The sequence below is a fragment of the Salvelinus fontinalis genome, chromosome 15, assembly GCF_029448725.1.
Source record: "Salvelinus fontinalis isolate EN_2023a chromosome 15, ASM2944872v1, whole genome shotgun sequence".
Classification (NCBI taxonomy): Eukaryota; Metazoa; Chordata; class Actinopteri; order Salmoniformes; family Salmonidae; genus Salvelinus; species Salvelinus fontinalis.
The window spans coordinates 19,640,097-19,660,420 of NC_074679.1; the positions used below are offsets into that span (position 1 = coordinate 19,640,097).

Below are 20,324 nucleotides of genomic sequence, written 5' to 3' on the forward strand. Positions count from 1 at the left end.
TGTATTGTCAGTTTACCATCATGTGAAGTGTATTGTCAGTTTACCAACATGTGAAGTGTATTGTCAGTTTACCATCATGTGAAGTGTATTGTCAGTTTACCAACATGTGTAGTGTATTGTCAGTTTACCATCATGTTTAGAGTGATGTAGTGTATTGTCAGTTTACCATCATGTGTAGTGTATTGTCAGTTTACCAACATGTGTAGTGTATTGTCAGTTTACCATCATGTTTAGAGTGATGTAGTGTATTGTCAGTTTACCTTCATGTGTAGTGTATTGTCAGTTTACCAACATGTGTAGTGTATTATCAGTTTACCTTCATGTGTAGTGTATTGTCAGTTTACCAACATGTGTAGTGTATTATCAGTTTACCATCATGTGAAGTGTATTGTCAGTTTACCATCATGTGATTTGTATTGTCAGTTTACCATCATGTGAAGTGTATTGTCAGTTTACCATCATGTGTAGTGTTATGTCAGTTTACCAACACGTGTAGTGTATTGTCAGTTTACCAACATGTGTAGTGTATTGTCAGTTTATCATCATGTGAAGTGTATTGTCAGTTTACCATCATGTGAAGTGTATTGTCAGTTTACCATCATGTTTAGAGTGATGTAGTGTATTGTCAGTTTACCATCATGTGAAGTGTATTGTCAGTTTACCATCATGTTAAGTGTATTGTCAGTTTACCATCATGTGTAGTGTATTGCCAGTTTACCATCATGTGACGTGTATTGTCATTTTACCATCATGTGACGTGTATTGTCATTTTACCATCATGTGACGTGTATTGTCAGTTTACCATCATGTGACGTGTATTGTCAGTTTACCATCGTGACGTGTATTGTCAGTTTACCATCATGTGACGTGTATTGTCAGTTTACCATCATGTGACGTGTATTGTCAGTTTACCATCATGTGACGTTTATTGTCAGTTTACCATCATGTGACGTGTATTGTCAGTTTACCATCATGTGACGTGTATTGTCAGTTTACCATCATGTGACGTGTATTGTCAGTTTACCATCATGTGACGTGTATTGTCAGTTTACCATCATGTGTAGTGTATTGTCAGTTTACCATCATGTAGTGTATTTTCAGTTTACCAACGTGTAGTGTATTGTCAGTTTACCAACGTGTAGTGTATTGTCAGTTTACCAACATGTGTAGTGTATTGTCAGTTTACCAACATGTGAAGTGTATTGTCAGTTTACCAACATGTGAAGTGTATTGTCAGTTTACCATCATGTGAAGTGTATAGTCAGTTTACCATCATGTGAAGTGTATTGTCAGTTTACCATCATGTGAAGTGTATTGTCAGTTTACCATCATGTGAAGTGTATTGTCAGATAACCATCATGTTTAGAGTGATGTAGTGTATTGTCAGTTTACCATCATGTGAAGTGTATTGTCAGTTTACCATCATGTGACTTGTATTGTCATTTTACTATCATGTGACGTGTATTGTCAGTTTACCAACATGTGACGTGTATTGTCAGTTTACCATCATGTGACGTGTATTGTCAGTTTACCATTATGTTTAGAGTGATGTAGTGTATTGTCAGTTTACCATCATGTGAAGTGTATTGTCAGTTTACCATCATGTGTAGTGTATTGCCAGTTTACCATCATGTGACGTGTATTGTCAGTTTACCAACATGTGACGTGTATTGTCAGTTTACCATCATGTGACGTGTATTGTCAGTTTACCATCATGTGACGTGTATTGTCAGTTTACCATCATGTGACGTGTATTGTCAGTTTACCATCATGTGACGTGTATTGTCAGTTTACCATCATGTGTAGTGTATTGTCAGTTTACCATCATGTGTAGTGTATTGTCAGTTTACCAACATGTATAGTGTATTGTCAGTTTACCAACATGTGTAGTGTATTGTCAGTTTACCAACGTGTAGTGTATTGTCAGTTTACCAACATGTGTAGTGTATTGTCAGTTTCCCAACATGTGAAGTGTATTGTCAGTTTACCATCATGTGAAGTGTATTGTCAGTTTACCATCATGTGTAGTGTATTGTCAGATAACCATCATGTGTAGTGTATTGTCAGTTTACCATCATGTGAAGTGTATTGTCAGTTTACCATCATGTGAAGTGTATTGTCAGTTTACCATCATGTTTAGAGTGATGTAGTGTATTGTCAGTTTACCATCATGTGTAGTGTATTGTCAGTTTACCATCATGTGTAGTGTATTGCCAGTTTACCATCATGTGACGTGTATTGTCATTTTACCATCATGTGACGTGTATTGTCAGTTTACCATCATGTGACGTGTATTGTCAGTTTACCATCATGTGACGTGTATTGTCAGTTTACCATCATGTGACGTGTATTGTCAGTTTACCATCATGTGACGTGTATTGTCAGTTTACCATCATGTGACGTGTATTGTCAGTTTACCATCATGTGACGTGTATTGTCAGTTTACCATCATGTGACGTGTATTGTCAGTTTACCATCATGTGTAGTGTATTTTCAGTTTACCATCATGTGTAGTGTATTGTCAGTTTACCATCAGGTGTAGTGTATTGTCAGTTTACCATCATGTGTAGTGTATTGTCAGTTTACCATCATGTGAAGTGTATTGTCAGTTTACCATCATGTTTAGAGTGATGTAGTGTATTGTCAGTTTACCATCATGTGTAGTGAGTGATGTAGTGTGTTGTCAGTTTACCATCATGTGAAGAGTGATGTAGTGTATTATCAGTTTACCATCATGTGTAGTGAGTGATGTAGTGTATTGTCAGTTTACCATCGTGTAGTGTATTGTCAGTTTACCAACATGTGTATTGTCAGTTTACCAACATGTGTAGTGTATTGTCAGTTTACCAACATGTGAAGTGTATTGTCAGTTTACCATCATGTGAAGTGTATTGTCAGTTTACCATCATGTGAAGTGTATTGTCAGTTTACCATCATGTGAAGTGTATTGTCAGTTTACCATCATGTGAAGTGTATTGTCAGTTTACCATCATGTGAAGTGTATTGTCAGTTTACCATCATGTTTAGAGTGATGTAGTGTTTTGTCAGTTTACCATCATGTGAAGTGCATTGTCAGTTTACCATCATGTGTAGTGTATTGCCAGTTTACCATCATGTGACGTGTATTGTCATTTTACTATCATGTGACGTGTATTGTCAGTTTACCATCATGTGAAGTGTATTGTCAGTTTACCATCATGTTTAGAGTGATGTAGTGTATTGTCAGTTTACCATCATGTGTAGTGTATTGTCAGTTTACCATCATGTGTAGTGTATTGTCATTTTACCATCATGTGAAGTGTATTGTCAGTTTACCATCATGTGACGTGTATTGTCAGTTTACCATCATGTGACGTGTATTGTCAGTTTACCATCATGTGTAGTGTATTGTCAGTTTACCATCAGTTGATGTGTATTGTCAGTTTACCATCATGTGACGTGTATTGTCAGTTTACCATCATGTGAAGTGTATTGTCAGTTTACCATCATGTGTAGTGTCAGTTTACCAACATGTGTCGTGTATTGTCAGTTTACCAACATGTGTCGTGTATTGTCAGTTTACCAACATGTGTCGTGTATTGTCAGTTTACCAACATGTGAAGTGTATTGTCAGTTTACCAACATGTGAAGTGTATTGTCAGTTTACCATCATGTGAAGTGACTGGTGTAGTGTATTTTCAGTTTACCAACATGTGAAGTGTATTGTCAGTGTACCATCATGTGAAGTGACTGGTGTAGTGTATTGTCAGTTTACCATCATGTGAAGTGTATTGTCAGTGTACCATCATGTGAAGTGCATTGTCAGTTTACCATCATGTGAAGTGTATTGTCAGTTTACCATCATGTGAAGTGCATTGTCAGTTTACCATCATGTGAACTGTATTGTCAGTGTACCATCATGTGAAGTGCATTGTCAGTTTACCATCATGTGAAGTGTATTGTCAGTTTACCAACATGTGTAGTGTATTGTCAGTTTACCATCATGTGAAGTGTATTGTCAGTGTACCATCATGTGAAGTGCATTGTCAGTTTACCATCATGTGAAGTCTATTGTCAGTTTACCATCATGTGAAGTGCCTCCAGCTGTTTGCTTAGAAATTCAAGGGACAATTAGGAGGCCTGCGTCTTGTGACCGTTGCGTACGTGTAGGTATGTACGGCAGGACCAAATCCGAAAGATAGGTAGGAGCAAGCCCATGTAATGCTTTGTAGGTTAGCAGTAAAACCTTGAAATCAGCCCTTGCCTTAACAGGAAGCCAGTGTAGAGAGGCTAGCACTGGAGTAATATGATCATTTTTTTTGGTTCTAGTCAAGATTCTAGTGTTTAGCACTAACTGAAGTTTATTTAGTGCTTTATCCGGGTAGCCAGAAAGTAGAGCATTGCAGTAGTCTAACCTAGAAGTGACAAAAGAATGGATTCATTTTTCTGCATCATTTTTGGACAGAAAATTTCTGATTTTTGCAATGTTACGTAGATGGAAAAAAGCTGTCATTGAAACAGTCTTGATATGTTAGTCAAAAGAGATCAGGGTCCAGAGTAACGCCGAGGTCCTTCACAGTTTTATTTGAGACGACTTTACAACCATCAAGATTAATTGTCAGATTCAACAGAAGATCTCTTTGTTTCTTGGAACCTAGAACAAGCATCTCTGTTTTGTCTGAGTTTAAAAGTAGAACATTTGAAGCGATCCACTTCCTTATGTCTGAAACACAGGCTTTCAGCGAGGGCAATTTTGGGGCTTCACCATGTTTCATCGAAATGTACAGCTGTGTGTCATCTGCATAGCAGTGAAAGTTAACATTATGTTTCCGAATGACATCACCAAGAGGTAAAATATATAGTGAAAACAATAGTGATCCTAAAACGGAACCTTGAGGAACACCGACATTTACAGTTGATTTGTCAGAGGACAAACCATCCACAGAGACACAGAGATGTCTTGTGATAGATTACATAAAGTCCTTGAAAGATACCACAATTCTGGTATTTTACTGGTAAACTTGGACTGTTTCCAGTAATATACCTTCCCTTTGCAACCCTCGGCGGTGGGAACTTCTTATGGCTGCAATCCCGTTAACGGAATGATATGACAACACCCAGTGAAAGTGCAGGGCGCCAAATTAAAAAAACAGAAATCTCATAATTAAAATTCCTCAGACATTCATGTGTCTTATACCATTTTAAAGGTAATCTTGTTGTTAATCCCACCAAAGTGTCCGATTTCAAATATGCTTTTCAGCGAAAGCACCATAAACGATTATGTTAGGTCACACCAAACCACAATAAGCACAGCCATTTTTCCAGCCAAAGATAGGAGTCACAAAAAGCACAAATAGAGATAAAATTAATCACTAACCTTTGATGATCTTCATCAGATGACACTCATAGGACTTCATGTTACACAATACATGTATGTTTTGTTTGATAAAGTTCATATTTATATTAAAAAAACTGGAGTTTACATTGGCGTGTTACATTCACTAGTTCCAAAAACATCCAGTGATTTTGCATAGCCACATCGTTTCAACAGAAATACTCATCATAAATGTAGATGATAATACAAGTTATACACATGGAATTATAGATATACCTCTCCTTAATGCAACCGGTGTGTCAGATAAAAAAAAAACGTATAATATAATAATCTCAGAACAATAGTCAAATTAGCCGCCATGTTGGAGTCAACAGAAACCAGAAATTACATGATAAATGTTTGCTTACCTTTGATGATCTTCATCAGAATGCACTCCCAGGAATCCCAGGTCCACATTAAATGCTTGATTTGTTCGATAATGGCCGTTATTTATGTTCAATTAGCTACTTTTGTTAGCGTGTTTGGTAAACAATTCCAAAGTCATGAAGCGCGTTCCCTAAAAGCTGACGAAATGTCCAAAAGTTCAGTAACAGTCAGTAAAAACATGTCAAACGATGTATTGAATCAATCTTAGAATGTTGTTAACCTGTCTAGGATCAGCGTGGCGCTAGCGGCACACCCCCCCCCCCCCCCACTGAAAAACCAGTGCCGCGAAATTCAAAAAAAATATTTTTTAAAAATATTTAACTTTCACACATTAAAGTCCAATACAGCTAATGAAAGACACAGATCTTGTGAATCCAGTCAACATTTCCGATTTTTAAAATGTTTTACAGGGAAGACACAATATGTAAAGATGTACATCTATTACCTAAAAACACATTAGCATAATCCACCATCTTTTATTTGTCCACCAACACCAGTAGCCATCACCAATTCGGCTAAACTAAGATATTTATAGCCCCTAACCAACAAAAAAACTCATTAGATGACAGTCTGATAACATATTTATGGTATGGGATAGGTTTTGTTAGAAAAAAGTGCATATTTCAGGTATATGGCATAGTTTACAATTGCACCCACCATCACAAATGGACTAGAATAATTACAATGAGCAACGTGTTTACCTAACTACTAATCATCAAACATTTCGTAAAAATACACAGCATACACGAATCGAAAGACACAGATCCTGTGAATACAGACAATATTTCAGATTTTCTAAGTGTCTTACAGAAAAAACACAATAAATCGTTATATTAGCTTAGCACATAGCAATTAGCAGCCCAGCATTGATTCTAGCCAAAGTGAGCGATAAAAGTCAACATCGCCAAAAGATATTAATTTTTTCACTAACCTTCTCAGAATTCTTCCGATGACACTCCTGTAACATCACATTACAACATGCATATACAGTTTGTTCGAAAATGTTTATATTTAGCCACCAAAATCATGGTTAGACAATGTGAAATGTAGCTCAGCTGGTCAGAAAATGTCCTTGCGCCACTTAGACAGTGATCTACTCTTATACATAAATACTCATAAACGTGACTAAAAAATATAGGGTGGACAGGGATTGATAGACAATTTAATTCTTAATACAATTGCGTTATTACATTTTTTAATTTATCCTTACTTTTCAATACAGTTTGCGCCAAGCGAAGCTACGTCAAAAAACATGGCGTCCTAAGCCACTAAAATGTTTCGACAGAAACACGATTTATCATAATAAAAATGTCCTACCTTGAGCTGTTCTTCCATCAGTATCTTGGGCAAAGGATCCTTTCTTGGGAGAAATCGTCTTTTGGTGGAAAGCTGTCCTCTTGCCATGTGGAAATGTCAACTGCGTTCGGGATGAACTGAAAAGCGTGCCCAACTTTTCACATCGTTGCAAAAATAAATGTCCCAAAATCGCACTAAACGGATATAAATTGCTATAAAACGCTTTAAATTAACTACTTTATGATGTTTGTAACTCCTATAACGAGTGAAAAGATGACCGGAGAAATATAACAGGCTAAACTAACGCTTGGAACAGGAGAGGGTCGGTGTCTTCCACGCGCGTTACGCAGCAAGAAAAGACTTGCTAGCTAAAGGTTTTTTTCATTTGTAGGGCCTGTGAACGCGCAATCGACCCCGTTGGAATCGTCATCACGTAAAGGCATCCAGGGGAAGACGTAAGAAGTGTCCGTATAGTCATAGCAACGACAGTGCCCTTTTAACTGACTTCAGAAAAGTGGCCAACATTTCTCAAATCTGACTCCATGTCAGGGAAATTGCTGTAGAATGGGCTCTGTTCCACTTAGAGACAAAATTTCAACTCCTATAGAAACTATAGACTGTTTTCTATCCAATAATAATAATAATATGCATATTGTACGATCAAGGATTTTGTGGGAAGCCGTTTAAAAAATTAGCCAAATTAGCATAAATAGTCTAAACAGCGCCCCCATCCCCAACAGGTTAACATAAATCTTGAATAACGTTCCAACCGGAGAATTACATTGACTTCAGATGAGCGATGGAACAGAGCTCCCTCTTATGTGAACGTGCATGGTGAAAGCATGGTCAGGTCATGGCAGACTTGAATAATTCCTCTCTCATTCGGCCCCACTTCACAGTAGAGGCATCAGACAAAGTTCTACAGACTGTTGCCATCTAGTGGAAGCTCATCAACTCATTCATATCTCGCTGTGATTTCAATGGGATCTTGGTTGAAAATTGACCAGCCTAATAATTTCCACTTCCTGTTTGGATTTTTTCTCAGGTTTTTGCCTGCCATATCAAATCAAATGTTATTTGTCACATACACATGGTTAGCAGATGTTAATGCGAGTGTAGCGAAATGCTTGTATATGAGTTCTGTTATACTCACAGACATAATTCAAACAGTTTTAGAAACGTCAGAGTGTTTTCTATCCAATACTACTAATAATATGCATATATTAGCAACTATGACTGAGGAGCAGGCCGTTTACTCTGGGCACCTCTGTGCACCTTTCATCCAAGCTACTCAATACTGCCCCTGCAGCCACAAGAAGTTAAGCTGTGTGGGCTAGTGGTAGCTAACATTACCTCATTGTGTTTATATAGGACAGCAGGGGTAAAATTAGCTTCAACTCTCAGAGAAATGTGTGAGAGAACACACATACTTTATTGCTCAGAATTTGTTTTGTTTTAATTACCACGGCAACTTTCCTGAAACTGTGACAGACTACAAATTCCAGCAAGCGCCTCTCGTGGTGCGGTTTGATGACCTCATACTTTAACCTGAGCTCAAAGACATGCATGCATGTACACATATACACACAAACACACATACATACACACACACACGGTGCACACTGACATAAACATCCCCCCCCCCCACACACACACACACGCACACATAAAGAAACTCCCTTTGTGACAACTGGATCTATGACAGTGCTGTTTGACTCTCTGCTCTTCTCTTTCTCTCAGGATTGAGGTTTTAGATAGGGTTAATTCACTTCAGGCATTAATTAAGATTGGTTAAGGACTAAGGTTTGGGATAGGTTTAAAACAGAAAAACAACTCCACGGTTAAGTTTAGCCATTATTAAGACTCACCTTGCTAACTCATTGTGGACGGATGCCCCAGTGGTCTAAGCAGGGAGCTCCCGCTCCATAGACTCAATCCACCGTTCAATCCCAGCTCCAGGCACTTGTTTTGAATTTTACATTTTTGCCCTTAGTGGACGGTTTTGACAGTGTCTCCTGACGTCCTGGGAACCTGTAAAAACATCACATTTCAACTTGAATCTGGAGAGATCTTTCTGCTCCTCTTCATCACCACACAGACAGTCACACTAACACATCACTCCTGTGCTCTCAGACTCTGGCTGTGATTGGTGGTGATTGAGTAAGCCTTAACCCCCTAGGCCTGATGGGTAAAAACACACACCCCCTACAGAAGAAGAAAGAACTCAGTCAGTGGGAGATGAAAAGGTAGAGGGAGACGTTTGACAAAGAGAACAGAGAGGGCATGAGTGAGGGAGAGAGAGAGAGAGGTCTTCATAAAGAAGACAGAGTTGAAAAGAGCACCTTGTGGGTATTGATAGATTGAGTGGGTGAGTCAGTCTGCCATGACAATGATTTTATCTCTGTAACCATTGGTATCAGGCAACTGTTACCAATGGAATCAACCGTGTTGATAATCGCGTCTGTAACCGCATGGTAACTGCATCGTCTGTAGCCATGTCAGTAACCGTGTCTGTATTTGCATCGGTAACCACTGTGAAAGTGAATCCTTTCCCCGTTCTGTGTGTGTGTGGTGACAGCAGTGACGTCTGTGCCGGGCCCATATTTATAAAGCATCTCAAAGTACAAGTGCTGAACGAGGAACAGCCCCCCCCCCCCGTCCATGTAACCATATGAATTATTATTGTCTAATAGACAGAACTGATTCTAGATCAGTGCTGGTCCCATAGAGGCCATAGCGAGCCACTTCATGAGTTGCCTGTTACGTCACATTAAGGTTATCGTGACTACGAGGACTGATGCCAGACTGAGTGTTCTACTCAATGCATTGTCAATGGTTGCTGATGAAGATAGTCTAACGTTCATTATAGTAGCTTGGGAAAACAATGACATTCCTAAAGGAGGAACACAATTAGTAGGAAAACCTTTTGTTGTTGTAGCTAGCTAAGATTGAGTGGAGAGCACCGGATTTTATGTAGCTAATGTTAGCATTGCTAGGTATTTTTTGACAATCTAGGAGAGAACAGGGATAGGAGAGGGAATGAATGAGAGAGGAGCGCGAGAGGGATGGGAGATGAGAGACAGAAGAGGAGGAAGGCAAGACTGTGAGGACTGAAGCAGATGAAAGGAACCAGCGTTCCCCTCCCAGTTACAGATGTCACTGCCCGTGTGTGTGTTACTGCTGTGGTAAACTGGGCGTGTGTATGTGTGTGTGTGTGTGTTACTGCTGTGGTAAACTGGGCGTGTGTATGTGTGTGTGTGTGTGTTACTGCTGTGGTAAACTGGGCGTGTGTGTGTGTGTGTTACTGCTGTGGTAAACTGTGTGTGTGTGTGTGTGTGTGTGTGTGTGTGTGTGTGTGTGTTACTGCTGTGGTAAACTGGGCGTGTGTGTGTTACTGCTGGGCGTGTAATACATCTCCAATTAGCAACATGAATGAGCAATTAGTACATTGCACATGGAGCCACCGCAGTGGTGGGGGGGACACCATGATGGCATGGAACAACTATGTTTAGTGTTGGTTTCCCAGTCGACCGCGTCCTCTTATCCACTCTACAGTTGTTTTAAGCGGGACACACATTTCTCACAATGCCTTACACTCTGTGCTCTGTTACAGTCCGGGGGGGAAAACATTTCCCTGTTCCTCTTTCTCTTTCTCCATCTCTTACTCTGTCTGTCTCATTCCTTTTTCTCTTTCTCCATCTCTAACTCTCTGTCTGTCTCATTCCTTTTTCTCTTTCTCCATCTCTAACTCTCTGTCTGTCTCATTCCTCTTTCTCTTTCTCCATCTCTAACTCTCTGTCTGTCTCATTCCTCTTTCTCTTTCTCCATCTCTAACTCTCTGTCTGTCTCATTCCTCTTTCTCTTTCTCCATCTCTAACTCTCTGTCTGTCTCATTCCTCTTTCTCTTTCTCCATCTCTAACTCTCTGTCTGTCTCATTCCTTTTTCTCTTTCTCCATCTCTAACTCTCTGTCTGTCTCATTCCTGCTTTCTCTTTCTCTCCCACTCTCTTTTAGTCAACAGTCGATGAACACTAGGTGTGTTTGTATGGTTGGTAAACGTTGGTTTTAAATCTCTCCCCCCTCACTCCTGTAGAGCTGCCCAGAAGTTGAACCTGTCTTCCAAGAAGAAGAAGCAGCGCCCAGCGCCCCCCCCAGTGGTGTGTGACCCCCCTCTGTTCCCCACCAACTTCAGTGGAACCCTGCAGACCACCCCTCCCCCTGCCCCCCCCTGCCTGCTACGGGCCGCCAGCAAGATCAAAGACACCCCCGGACTGGGCAAGGTAGAACTACACACACACACACTATGGTACAGTATGAATGCTGATGAATGGAAACGGTAACATTTTCAGGGTAAAAATGTCACCTGCTGTCCCTTTGGAGAGTCCTGCTGCTGTGGGCTGTTCATGTCACACACACACACACACACACACACACACACACACACACACACACACACACACACACACACACACACACACACCACACACCACACACCACACACCACACACCACACACCACACAGACACACATTTCCCTGTCGCCTATGATCTGCGACAGTGGGCAGGAAATTAGACCATACAGCGAGATACGACAGGAGAACAGCATGAACATAACGCTACATCCCCAGATAGTGGAGAGGTGTTGTGTAACATCTGGTTCCTGCAGTCCTGTCGTTCAGTTCCTGGTGTACATGACGGACACAGGAGGCCGATACAGGAGGCACATTTTTTATTTATACATTTTTTAACCTTTATTTAACTTGGCAAGTCAGTTAAGAACAAATTCTCATTTACAATGACGGCCTACCCCGGCCAAACCCGGACGATGCTGGGCCAATTGTGCAACGTCCTATGGGACTCCCAATCACGGCCAGTTGTGATACAGCCTGGAATCGAACCAGGGTCTGTAGTGACGAGATGCAATGCCTTAGACTGCTGGCTCACTCGGGAGCTTACAGGAGACAGATACAGGATGGAGACATCAGAGAAATGCCCTGGGAAATCACTTTTGGAAGGCAAATGTCATGAGCCACATGGATATGCATTTAGAGTGTGTGTGTGTGTGTGCACATGTGCGTGCGTGTGTCTGTGTGCGTGCATGCGTGCCGTTGGATTTGCTCAAGTCTCCCAGGGGTCTTAGCCATGACTGACAGGCTACTGTTTCAGATCCTCCCTCCTCCTGTTGTGTTTTGGTACATTCCAGCTCACCTTAATCAAATCAGCCCAGCAGAGATGATTCCAATCATTCCAGATTGCGGGGGGAGATATTTTAAATCAGTGAAGGAAATTATGTGGCACGTGTTCTTATCTTTACTTAAACAAAACCCTGAAGGAAAGATTAGGTGCTGTGCTGGTTTGTGATCCTCTGACTGCTAGCATCTCTACCTGGATTCTCTGAAGAGACAGATGTGAAGGAATGGAGAAAACCGTTTTTCTGTCTTATAAAATGTCCTATAAATCATGCTACACCATTGGCATATAGTTTTGCCGATTTTCAAGGTAAAATGTCTTGATACATGCTCGATTATATTCATACATATTTTGTCGATAAAATAAATGAATTTATCTTAATATAGTATATGATTCATTATATTCCTCCCCGTCCCTCTCTCCCTCTCAGATATTGTCCATCGATTAGGCTTATTTCCAATCCCTCCATCTTCTCTTTCTCCTCCCCTCATTTCTCAAACTCTTCCCAGCTGACAGTGAAGGATTGTGGGGCTTCCACAGTCACATCAATCACCCAGCAAAGTGTTAACCACACACACACACAGACACACACACACAGACACAGAGACACAGAGACACACAGACACAGAGACACACAGACACACAGACACAGAGACACAGAGACACACAGACACAGAGACACAGAGACACAGAGACACAGAGACACAGAGACACAGAGACACAGAGACACAGAGACACAGAGACACAGAGACACACAGACACACAGACACACAGACACAGAGACACACAGACACACAGACACACAGACACACAGACACACAGACACACAGACACACAGACACACAGACACACAGAGACACAGAGACACAGAGACACAGAGACACAGAGACACAGAGACACAGAGACACACAGACACACAGACACACAGACACACAGACACACAGACACACAGACACACAGACACACAGACACACAGACACACAGACACACAGACACACAGACACACAGACACACAGACACACAGACACACAGACACACAGACACACAGACACAGACAGAGACAGACAGACAGAGACAGACAGACAGACAGAGACAGACAGACAGAGACAGACAGACAGAGACAGACAGACAGAGACAGACAGACAGAGACAGACAGACAGAGACAGACAGACAGAGACAGACAGACAGAGACAGACAGACAGAGACAGACAGACAGATACATAGACAGACAGATACATAGACAGACAGATACATAGACAGACAGATACATAGACAGACAGATACATAGACAGACAGATACATAGACAGACAGATACATAGACAGACAGATACATAGACAGACAGACAGACAGACTCCAGTGCGAGTGGTGACCTTGAGAGAAATGACACTATGATGCATAATCAATTTTTTATAGCTCTCTCTCAGGCCAAAGACAACTCCTCACAGGCAGCTGTGTGTGTTCAGGATGGGAATTCAATAGCCACTTTGCTACAGTGTTGTGGGTAAAATATTAATAGTGTTGGTATTTGCAGGCCTTTGAAAGGCTTAATTGTGAAATAGATAGAGGGATGGACTGAAGCCAGGAGAAGAACAAGACAGATTGGAGGGAGGGAGGGAGAGCGGGAGAGGGAGAGAGAGAATTGAACAAGCTGGTCCTGGGGCTTTGTACACAAACACAAACAGACCCCACAGAGCCCCAGGACAGAAACACAATTAGACCCAACCAAATCATGAGAAAACAAAACTATAATTGCTTGACACATTGGAAAGAATTAACAAAAAAACAGAGCAAACTAGAATGCTATTTGACCCTAAACAGAGAGTACATAGTGGCAGAATACCTGACCACTGTGACTGACCCAAACTTAAGGAAAGCTTTGACTATGTACAGTCTCGGTGAGCATAGCCTTGCTATTGAGAAAGGCCGCCGTAGGCAGACATGGCTCTCAAGAGAAGAAAGGCTATGTGCACACTGCCCACAAAATGAGGTGGAAACCGAGCTGCACTTCCTAACCTCCTGCCCAATGTATGACCATATTAGAGACACATATTTCCCTCAGATTACACAGATCCACATAGAATTCAAATACAAATCCAATTTTGATATACTCCCATATCTACTGGGTGAAATAACACAGTGTGACATCACAGCAGCAAGATGTGTGACCTGTTGCCACAAGAAAAGGTCAACCAGTGAAAAACAAACACCATTGTAAATACAACCCATATTTATGTTTATTTTTTTCCCTTTTCCCTTTAACTATTTGCACAACATTACAACACTGTATGTGGATTTATGACATTTTAAATGTCTTTATTAATTTGGAACGTTTGTGAGTAATGTTTATTGTTCATTTTGTATTGTTTATCTATTTCACTTACTTTGGCAATAGAGAGAGAGAGAGACTTGTGTCTGTGTGTTGGAATTTACAGTAATTGCCTAGTTAATTGTGCACCACCCACTGTGGAGTAGCTTCTGTTGTTCTCACGTGTTACATTATAAACAGTATAGGTCTTACTATGCTGTGAGCAGTTTTATACAGATATTTATTGTATCAGTAAGGTGTGCAGTAATCATGCTAGAAATCATTTGGTTTCTCAGCTCAGAACCAGATTGTGTGTGGGTGTGTGTGGAATAGAGAGAGATGGAGGAGAAGAGGGAGAGAGAGAGAAGGGTATAAAGAGAAAAGTGAGGGTAGAGAGAGAGGTGTAGAGGGAATTGAGGTTAGAGACAGAGAGAGGTAGAGGGAAGGAAGTGAGGGTAGAGAGAGAGGTGTAGAGAGGGAATTGAGGTTAAAGACAGAGAGAGGTAGAGGGAGGGAAGTGAGGATAGAGACAGAGAGAGGTAGAGGGAGGGAAGTGAGGGTAGAGAGAGAGGTAGAGGGAGGGAAGTGAGGATAGAGACAGAGAGAGGTGTAGAGAGGGAATTGAGGTTAGAGACAGAGAGAGGTAGAGGGAGGGAAGTGAGGGTAGAGAGAGAGGTAGAGGGAGGGAAGTGAGGATAGAGACAGAGAGAGGTGTAGAGAGGGAATTGAGGTTAGAGACAGAGAGAGGTAGAGGGAGGGAAGTGAGGGTAGAGACAGAGGTAGAGGGAGGGAAGTGAGGGTAGAGAGAGAGGTAGAGGGAGGGAAGTGAGGTTAGAGAGAGAGGTGTAGAGAGGGAATTGAGGTTAGAGACAGAGAGAGGTAGAGGGAGGGAAGTGAGGGTAGAGAGAGAGGTAGAGGGAGGGAAGTGAGGATAGAGACAGAGAGAGGTAGAGGGAGGGAAGTGAGGATATAAATAGAGTAAAAAGAGAATGGAGGGTAGAGAGGGAACGGAGGATAGAGAGGACGGAGGATGGAGAGAAACATTTACAGTAGAGAGGGAATGGAGGATACAGAAAGTGAGAGAGAGGACGGAGGATGGAGGGAACGGTAGAGGGGGAATGGAGGATGCAGAGAGAGATAGATATGTTATAAGTGACCAGGGGCTATTTTAGCATGTACATCTTGGTGGAGCAGACAAACAAACAGAAGAATACACTGTCTCTGCCCCACCTGCCCTGAATGACGGGTCGCCACTTTAAGTGGCTTCAGTGTCTGAGGAGTTGCGTCAGGGGAATTGATCACTGCAGAGAGAGACAAGTGCTCCTACTCAACTAGACTACTAATGGACCCTCTCCCAATCCCTCTCTCAACCTCTCTCAACCTCTCCTCCTCCATTTCTCTCTCACCCACCATGTTTAAGCTGAACAAAGAGCCTATTACCATTTCTCTACCGTTGTCTTCAGTAAAGTAGGACTGTAGTATTGGTTGCATCTTAAAGTGGAACAGACACTGTTTTAACTACTTTGCAGATATGAAACAAACAGACAATCATAATATCGCTCCCAAATATCACATTCTGACTTTATGCTACAAAACCAACTTGATAAGAGATTTTAAAAATAGGTTATATTTCTCTTAAAATGTGATTAGGTAGAGTTGGAAATTGTTGGCAGAATAGATTGATGCAGTCAATGCATGACAAAAGTACAGCGGGACTCAACACAATCAAACTAGCAAAGCCAATGATCACAAGTCATACCGTGGTTAGTATCTAGCTAGTTGCTGGGATGAGATACAAGCTTGGACGAGTGGGTGGAACGGCAGACTTTTTCCCCCAAATACTTTTTAGCTACAAATTGCATGTGTCATTTGGTTAGCAAGAAATAAATGATACTCAACTTTGCTGGCTAGCTATGCTGAACTTCAACGACTGTTATCCACAGTTAGCGCATGCTATATATATATATATATATATATATATATATATATATATATATATATATATATATATATATATATATAGTGGGGAGAACAAGTATTTGATACACTGCCGATTTTGCAGGTTTTCCTACTTACAAAGCATGTAGAGGTCTGTCATTTTTATCATAGGTACACTTCAACTGTGAGAGACGGAATCTAAAACAAAAATCCAGAAAATCACATTGTATGGTTTTTAAGTAATTAATTTGCATTTTGTTGCATGACACACTGCTGGTTTTTCAAGCGAAACAGTTTCCTGTGTGTATTAAGAATGGTTCATCACCCAAAGGACATCCAGCCAACTTGACACAACTGTGGGAAGAGTTCACACCCGTTGATTTTTTCCCCATATTTTGTTGGTATTGCCTGAATTCAAAATGGCTAAACAAACATTTTTAAATCTCACCCATCTACAACAATACCCGATAATGACAAAGTGAAAACATGTTTTTAGAAATCTTTGCCCATTTTTTCCCCCAATGAAATACTGACTGTGCTCAGCTCTATTCCGTTTATTTTTATCCCCAAAAACTCCCTAGTCATTGCCGATGACAAGCATACCCACACCATGACAATTTGAAGGCTGGTACTCAGTAATGTGTTGTGTTGGATTTGCCTCAAACATAACACTTTGTATTCAAGACATAAAGTTCATTTCTTTGCCACATTTTGTGCAGTTTTACTGTAGTCACTTGTTGCAAACAGGATGTATGTTTTGTAATATTTTTATTCTGTACAGGCTTCCTTCTTTTCACTCTGTCATTTAGGTTAGTATTGTGGAGTAACTACAATGTTGTTGATCCATCCTCAGTTTTCTCTTATCACAGCCATTAAACTCTGCAACTGTTTTAAAGTCACCATTGGCCTTGTGGTGAACACCTCTATCTTTGTAGTGACTGGGTGTATTGATACACCATCCACAGTGTATTTAATAACTTCATCATGCTCAAAGGGAAATTCAATGTCTGCATATTTCTTTATCTCGACCCCTCTACCAATAGGTGCCCTTCTTTTTAAGGCATTGAAAAACCTCCCTGGTCTTTGTGGTTGAATCTGTGTTTGAAATGCACTGCTTGACCGAGGGACCTTGCAGATCATTGTATGTGTGGGGTACAGAGATGAGGTAGTCATTAAAACATCAAGTTCAACACCATTATTGCACACAGAGTGAGTCCATGCAATTTATTATGTGACTTGTTAAGCACATTTTTACATAATTTCGCTTTGACGTTATGGAGTATTGTGTATAGGCCAGTGACACACAATCTCAATTTAAAACATTTTAAATTCGCTCTGTAACCCAACAAAATGTGGAAAAAGTCAAGGGGTGTGAATCAATTCTGGTCATTTCTGACATATGCTGTATCCCATCTAGTCAAAACCCTATATGAGTTAGGCCTGAGGAAGAGTGCACCGCTGAAATCCTTCCCCCGAGGCACTTACTGATGTGATGGGCCTTTTTATTGGGGTCAGGATAGGGCGCTGGATGCTCTGGAGTGTGTGTGTATGTTATATAGCAAAGGGTCTTTGAATTTAATATGATCTCTTTGACCTGAAAATGTACTCACCAGGGTTAGACCTCTACTCTCGTCATAGTAGACAGGCAGCAGGTACATTTACTTACACACGCACACACACACACACACACACACACACGCACACACGCACGCACGCACGCACGCACACACGCACACACGCACACGCACACACACACACACACTTCTCTTATCTCTCTGGAAGACACTGCTTCCTGTTGTTCCCTGGTCATTTTGATGGCGTAGTGATGCAACCAGAGGAACGACTCTGTTGGTGTGTTTATCATCATCATCAGCTTAAATACTGGCTATACTTTCTCATTCCAGTAGTAGCATGGTGCCGGCCAACACCATAGTTATACATTTTATTCTCACAACAGCCACATAGAGGGCATTTATAATGAATCGCCTGTAATAAATCTATTGAATATGAACTTTAATATTTACTGTAAACAGTATATAACATTATTTTCACTTTGAATGAAAAGGTTCATTTCCATTAGACAAATGGGACAGAAATAAGCCCTATAGTCTCCCCTAGAAGCACTGTTAAAGAGAATCTGCTGTAATGGGTGTTTTAATGAGCTGCTTTTATGAGAGCAGAGAGGAGATCTGTGGAGTGGCAGCTTACTGCTGCTGGGACCAATTTACTGCAGCTATCTTACCTTTACTACCCCTCTACAGGGGAGAGGGGTGATTCATCAAACACACACTTACAGACATACACACATATGCACGCAAACACAGACACACAAGCAAACACACACATGGTTTTTACTTTCGCCCCATTGGTTATTGACATGTTTTTTGTTGCATGCAGCATCCTGCTGAGTTGCGTTCATGGTGAATGTGTTGTGTTTGTGTTCTCCTCGGCTGATCAATCCTGTTACGCAACTCAGCGCATTCCAGACTCATGCTTTCATGTCCAAGGCTCAAATCTCCTGCATGTACTAGTTGCTGTTTATTCTATTTGCTTTCATTTCTGCTCACGTCTCTCACTTCTTTTTTAATCGGCTGTAATTCCCGGCTGTAATTCCCGGCTGTAATTCCCGGCTGTAATTCCCGGCTGTAATTCGGGCTTTTGGAAACGTTCGGGAGCGTTCTTTCTAAAAGACAGAGTGTTTGGGAGCATTTGGGAAATCTGTCTCGACTTAATCCCAGAGCAACAATTGGTTGGCAGTTTACAGCGGAATCTCTCTTCTAACGGTTCTCATGTTTGGTCTCTGAGGTGGTGGGAACAGCAGCTGAGATCTGAGTTTACATCCTTTTCCCTTTTCTCTCTCCTCCTTTCATCCTATATTCCTCTCCCTTCCTCTCCTATCCTCCCCTCTCTCTCCTCCTTTCATCCTATATTCCTCTCCCTTCCTCTCCTATCCTCCCCTCTCTCTCCTCCTTTCATCCTATATTCCTCTCCCTTCCTCTCCTATCCTCCCCTCTCTCTCCTCCTTTCATCCTATATTCCTCTCCCTTCCTCTCCTATCCTCCCCTCTCTCTCCTCCTTTCATCCTATATTCCTCTCCCTTCCTCTCCTATCCTCCCCTCTCTCTCCTCCTTTCATCCTATATTCCTCTTCCTTCCTCTCATATCCTCCCCTCTCCTCCTTTCATCCTATATTCCTCTCCCTTCCTCTCCTATCCTCCCCTCTCTCTCCTCCTTTCATCCTATATTCCTCTCCCTTCCTCTCCTATCCTCCCCTCTCTCTCCTCCTTTCATCCTATATTCCTCTTTCTTCTCCCCTCTCCCTTCCTCTCCTATCCTCCCCTCTCTCTCCTCCTTTCATCCTATATTCCTCTTTCTTCTCCCCTCTCCCTTCCTCTCCTATCCTCCCCTCTCTCTCCTCCTTTCATCCTATATTCCTCTCCCTTCCTCTCCTATCCCCCCTCTCTCTCCTCCTTTCATCCTATATTCCTCTTTCTTCTCCCTTCTCCCCTCTTCCTTCCTCTCCTATCCTCCCCTCTCTCTCCTCCCTTGGTCACTCTCTCTCATTCATGCTGCTCCTGTACACCCTTACTCTCTCTACCCTCCCCTCCTCTCTCCCTCCTTCTTCCCTCTATGCCCTTCTCCCTTATCCCCACCCTCTCTCTACAGATCTTTCTAACTGAGAAGAAAGAAGTAGATAAGTGAACCTGCAGGAACTCTGGGAAAAGTTTGGAGATCTGTCAGCTGTATGGGAGGAAAGAACCCGCCATTGCTTTTCTCTCGATTTTAAAAACTGCAACGCTAATGAAGTGTCACAACAATATGAGTGTTGATGTGTGTGAGGTGAGGAAGGAGAGG

The 20,324-nt window shown here is 41.5% G+C and overlaps 1 protein-coding gene across 3 annotated transcripts in view; it reads left to right on the forward strand.

Moving 5' to 3' along the window:
- Positions 1-20,324, forward strand: part of kif26ba (kinesin family member 26Ba) — a 196,223-nt gene that overhangs the window by 129,101 nt on the left and 46,798 nt on the right. For all 3 annotated transcript variants that reach the window (XM_055862875.1, XM_055862874.1, XM_055862877.1), the window contains exon 5: positions 11,130-11,316. In XM_055862875.1, the coding sequence (XP_055718850.1) occupies positions 11,130-11,316 (187 nt within the window). The remainder of the gene's footprint in view (positions 1-11,129; positions 11,317-20,324) is intronic.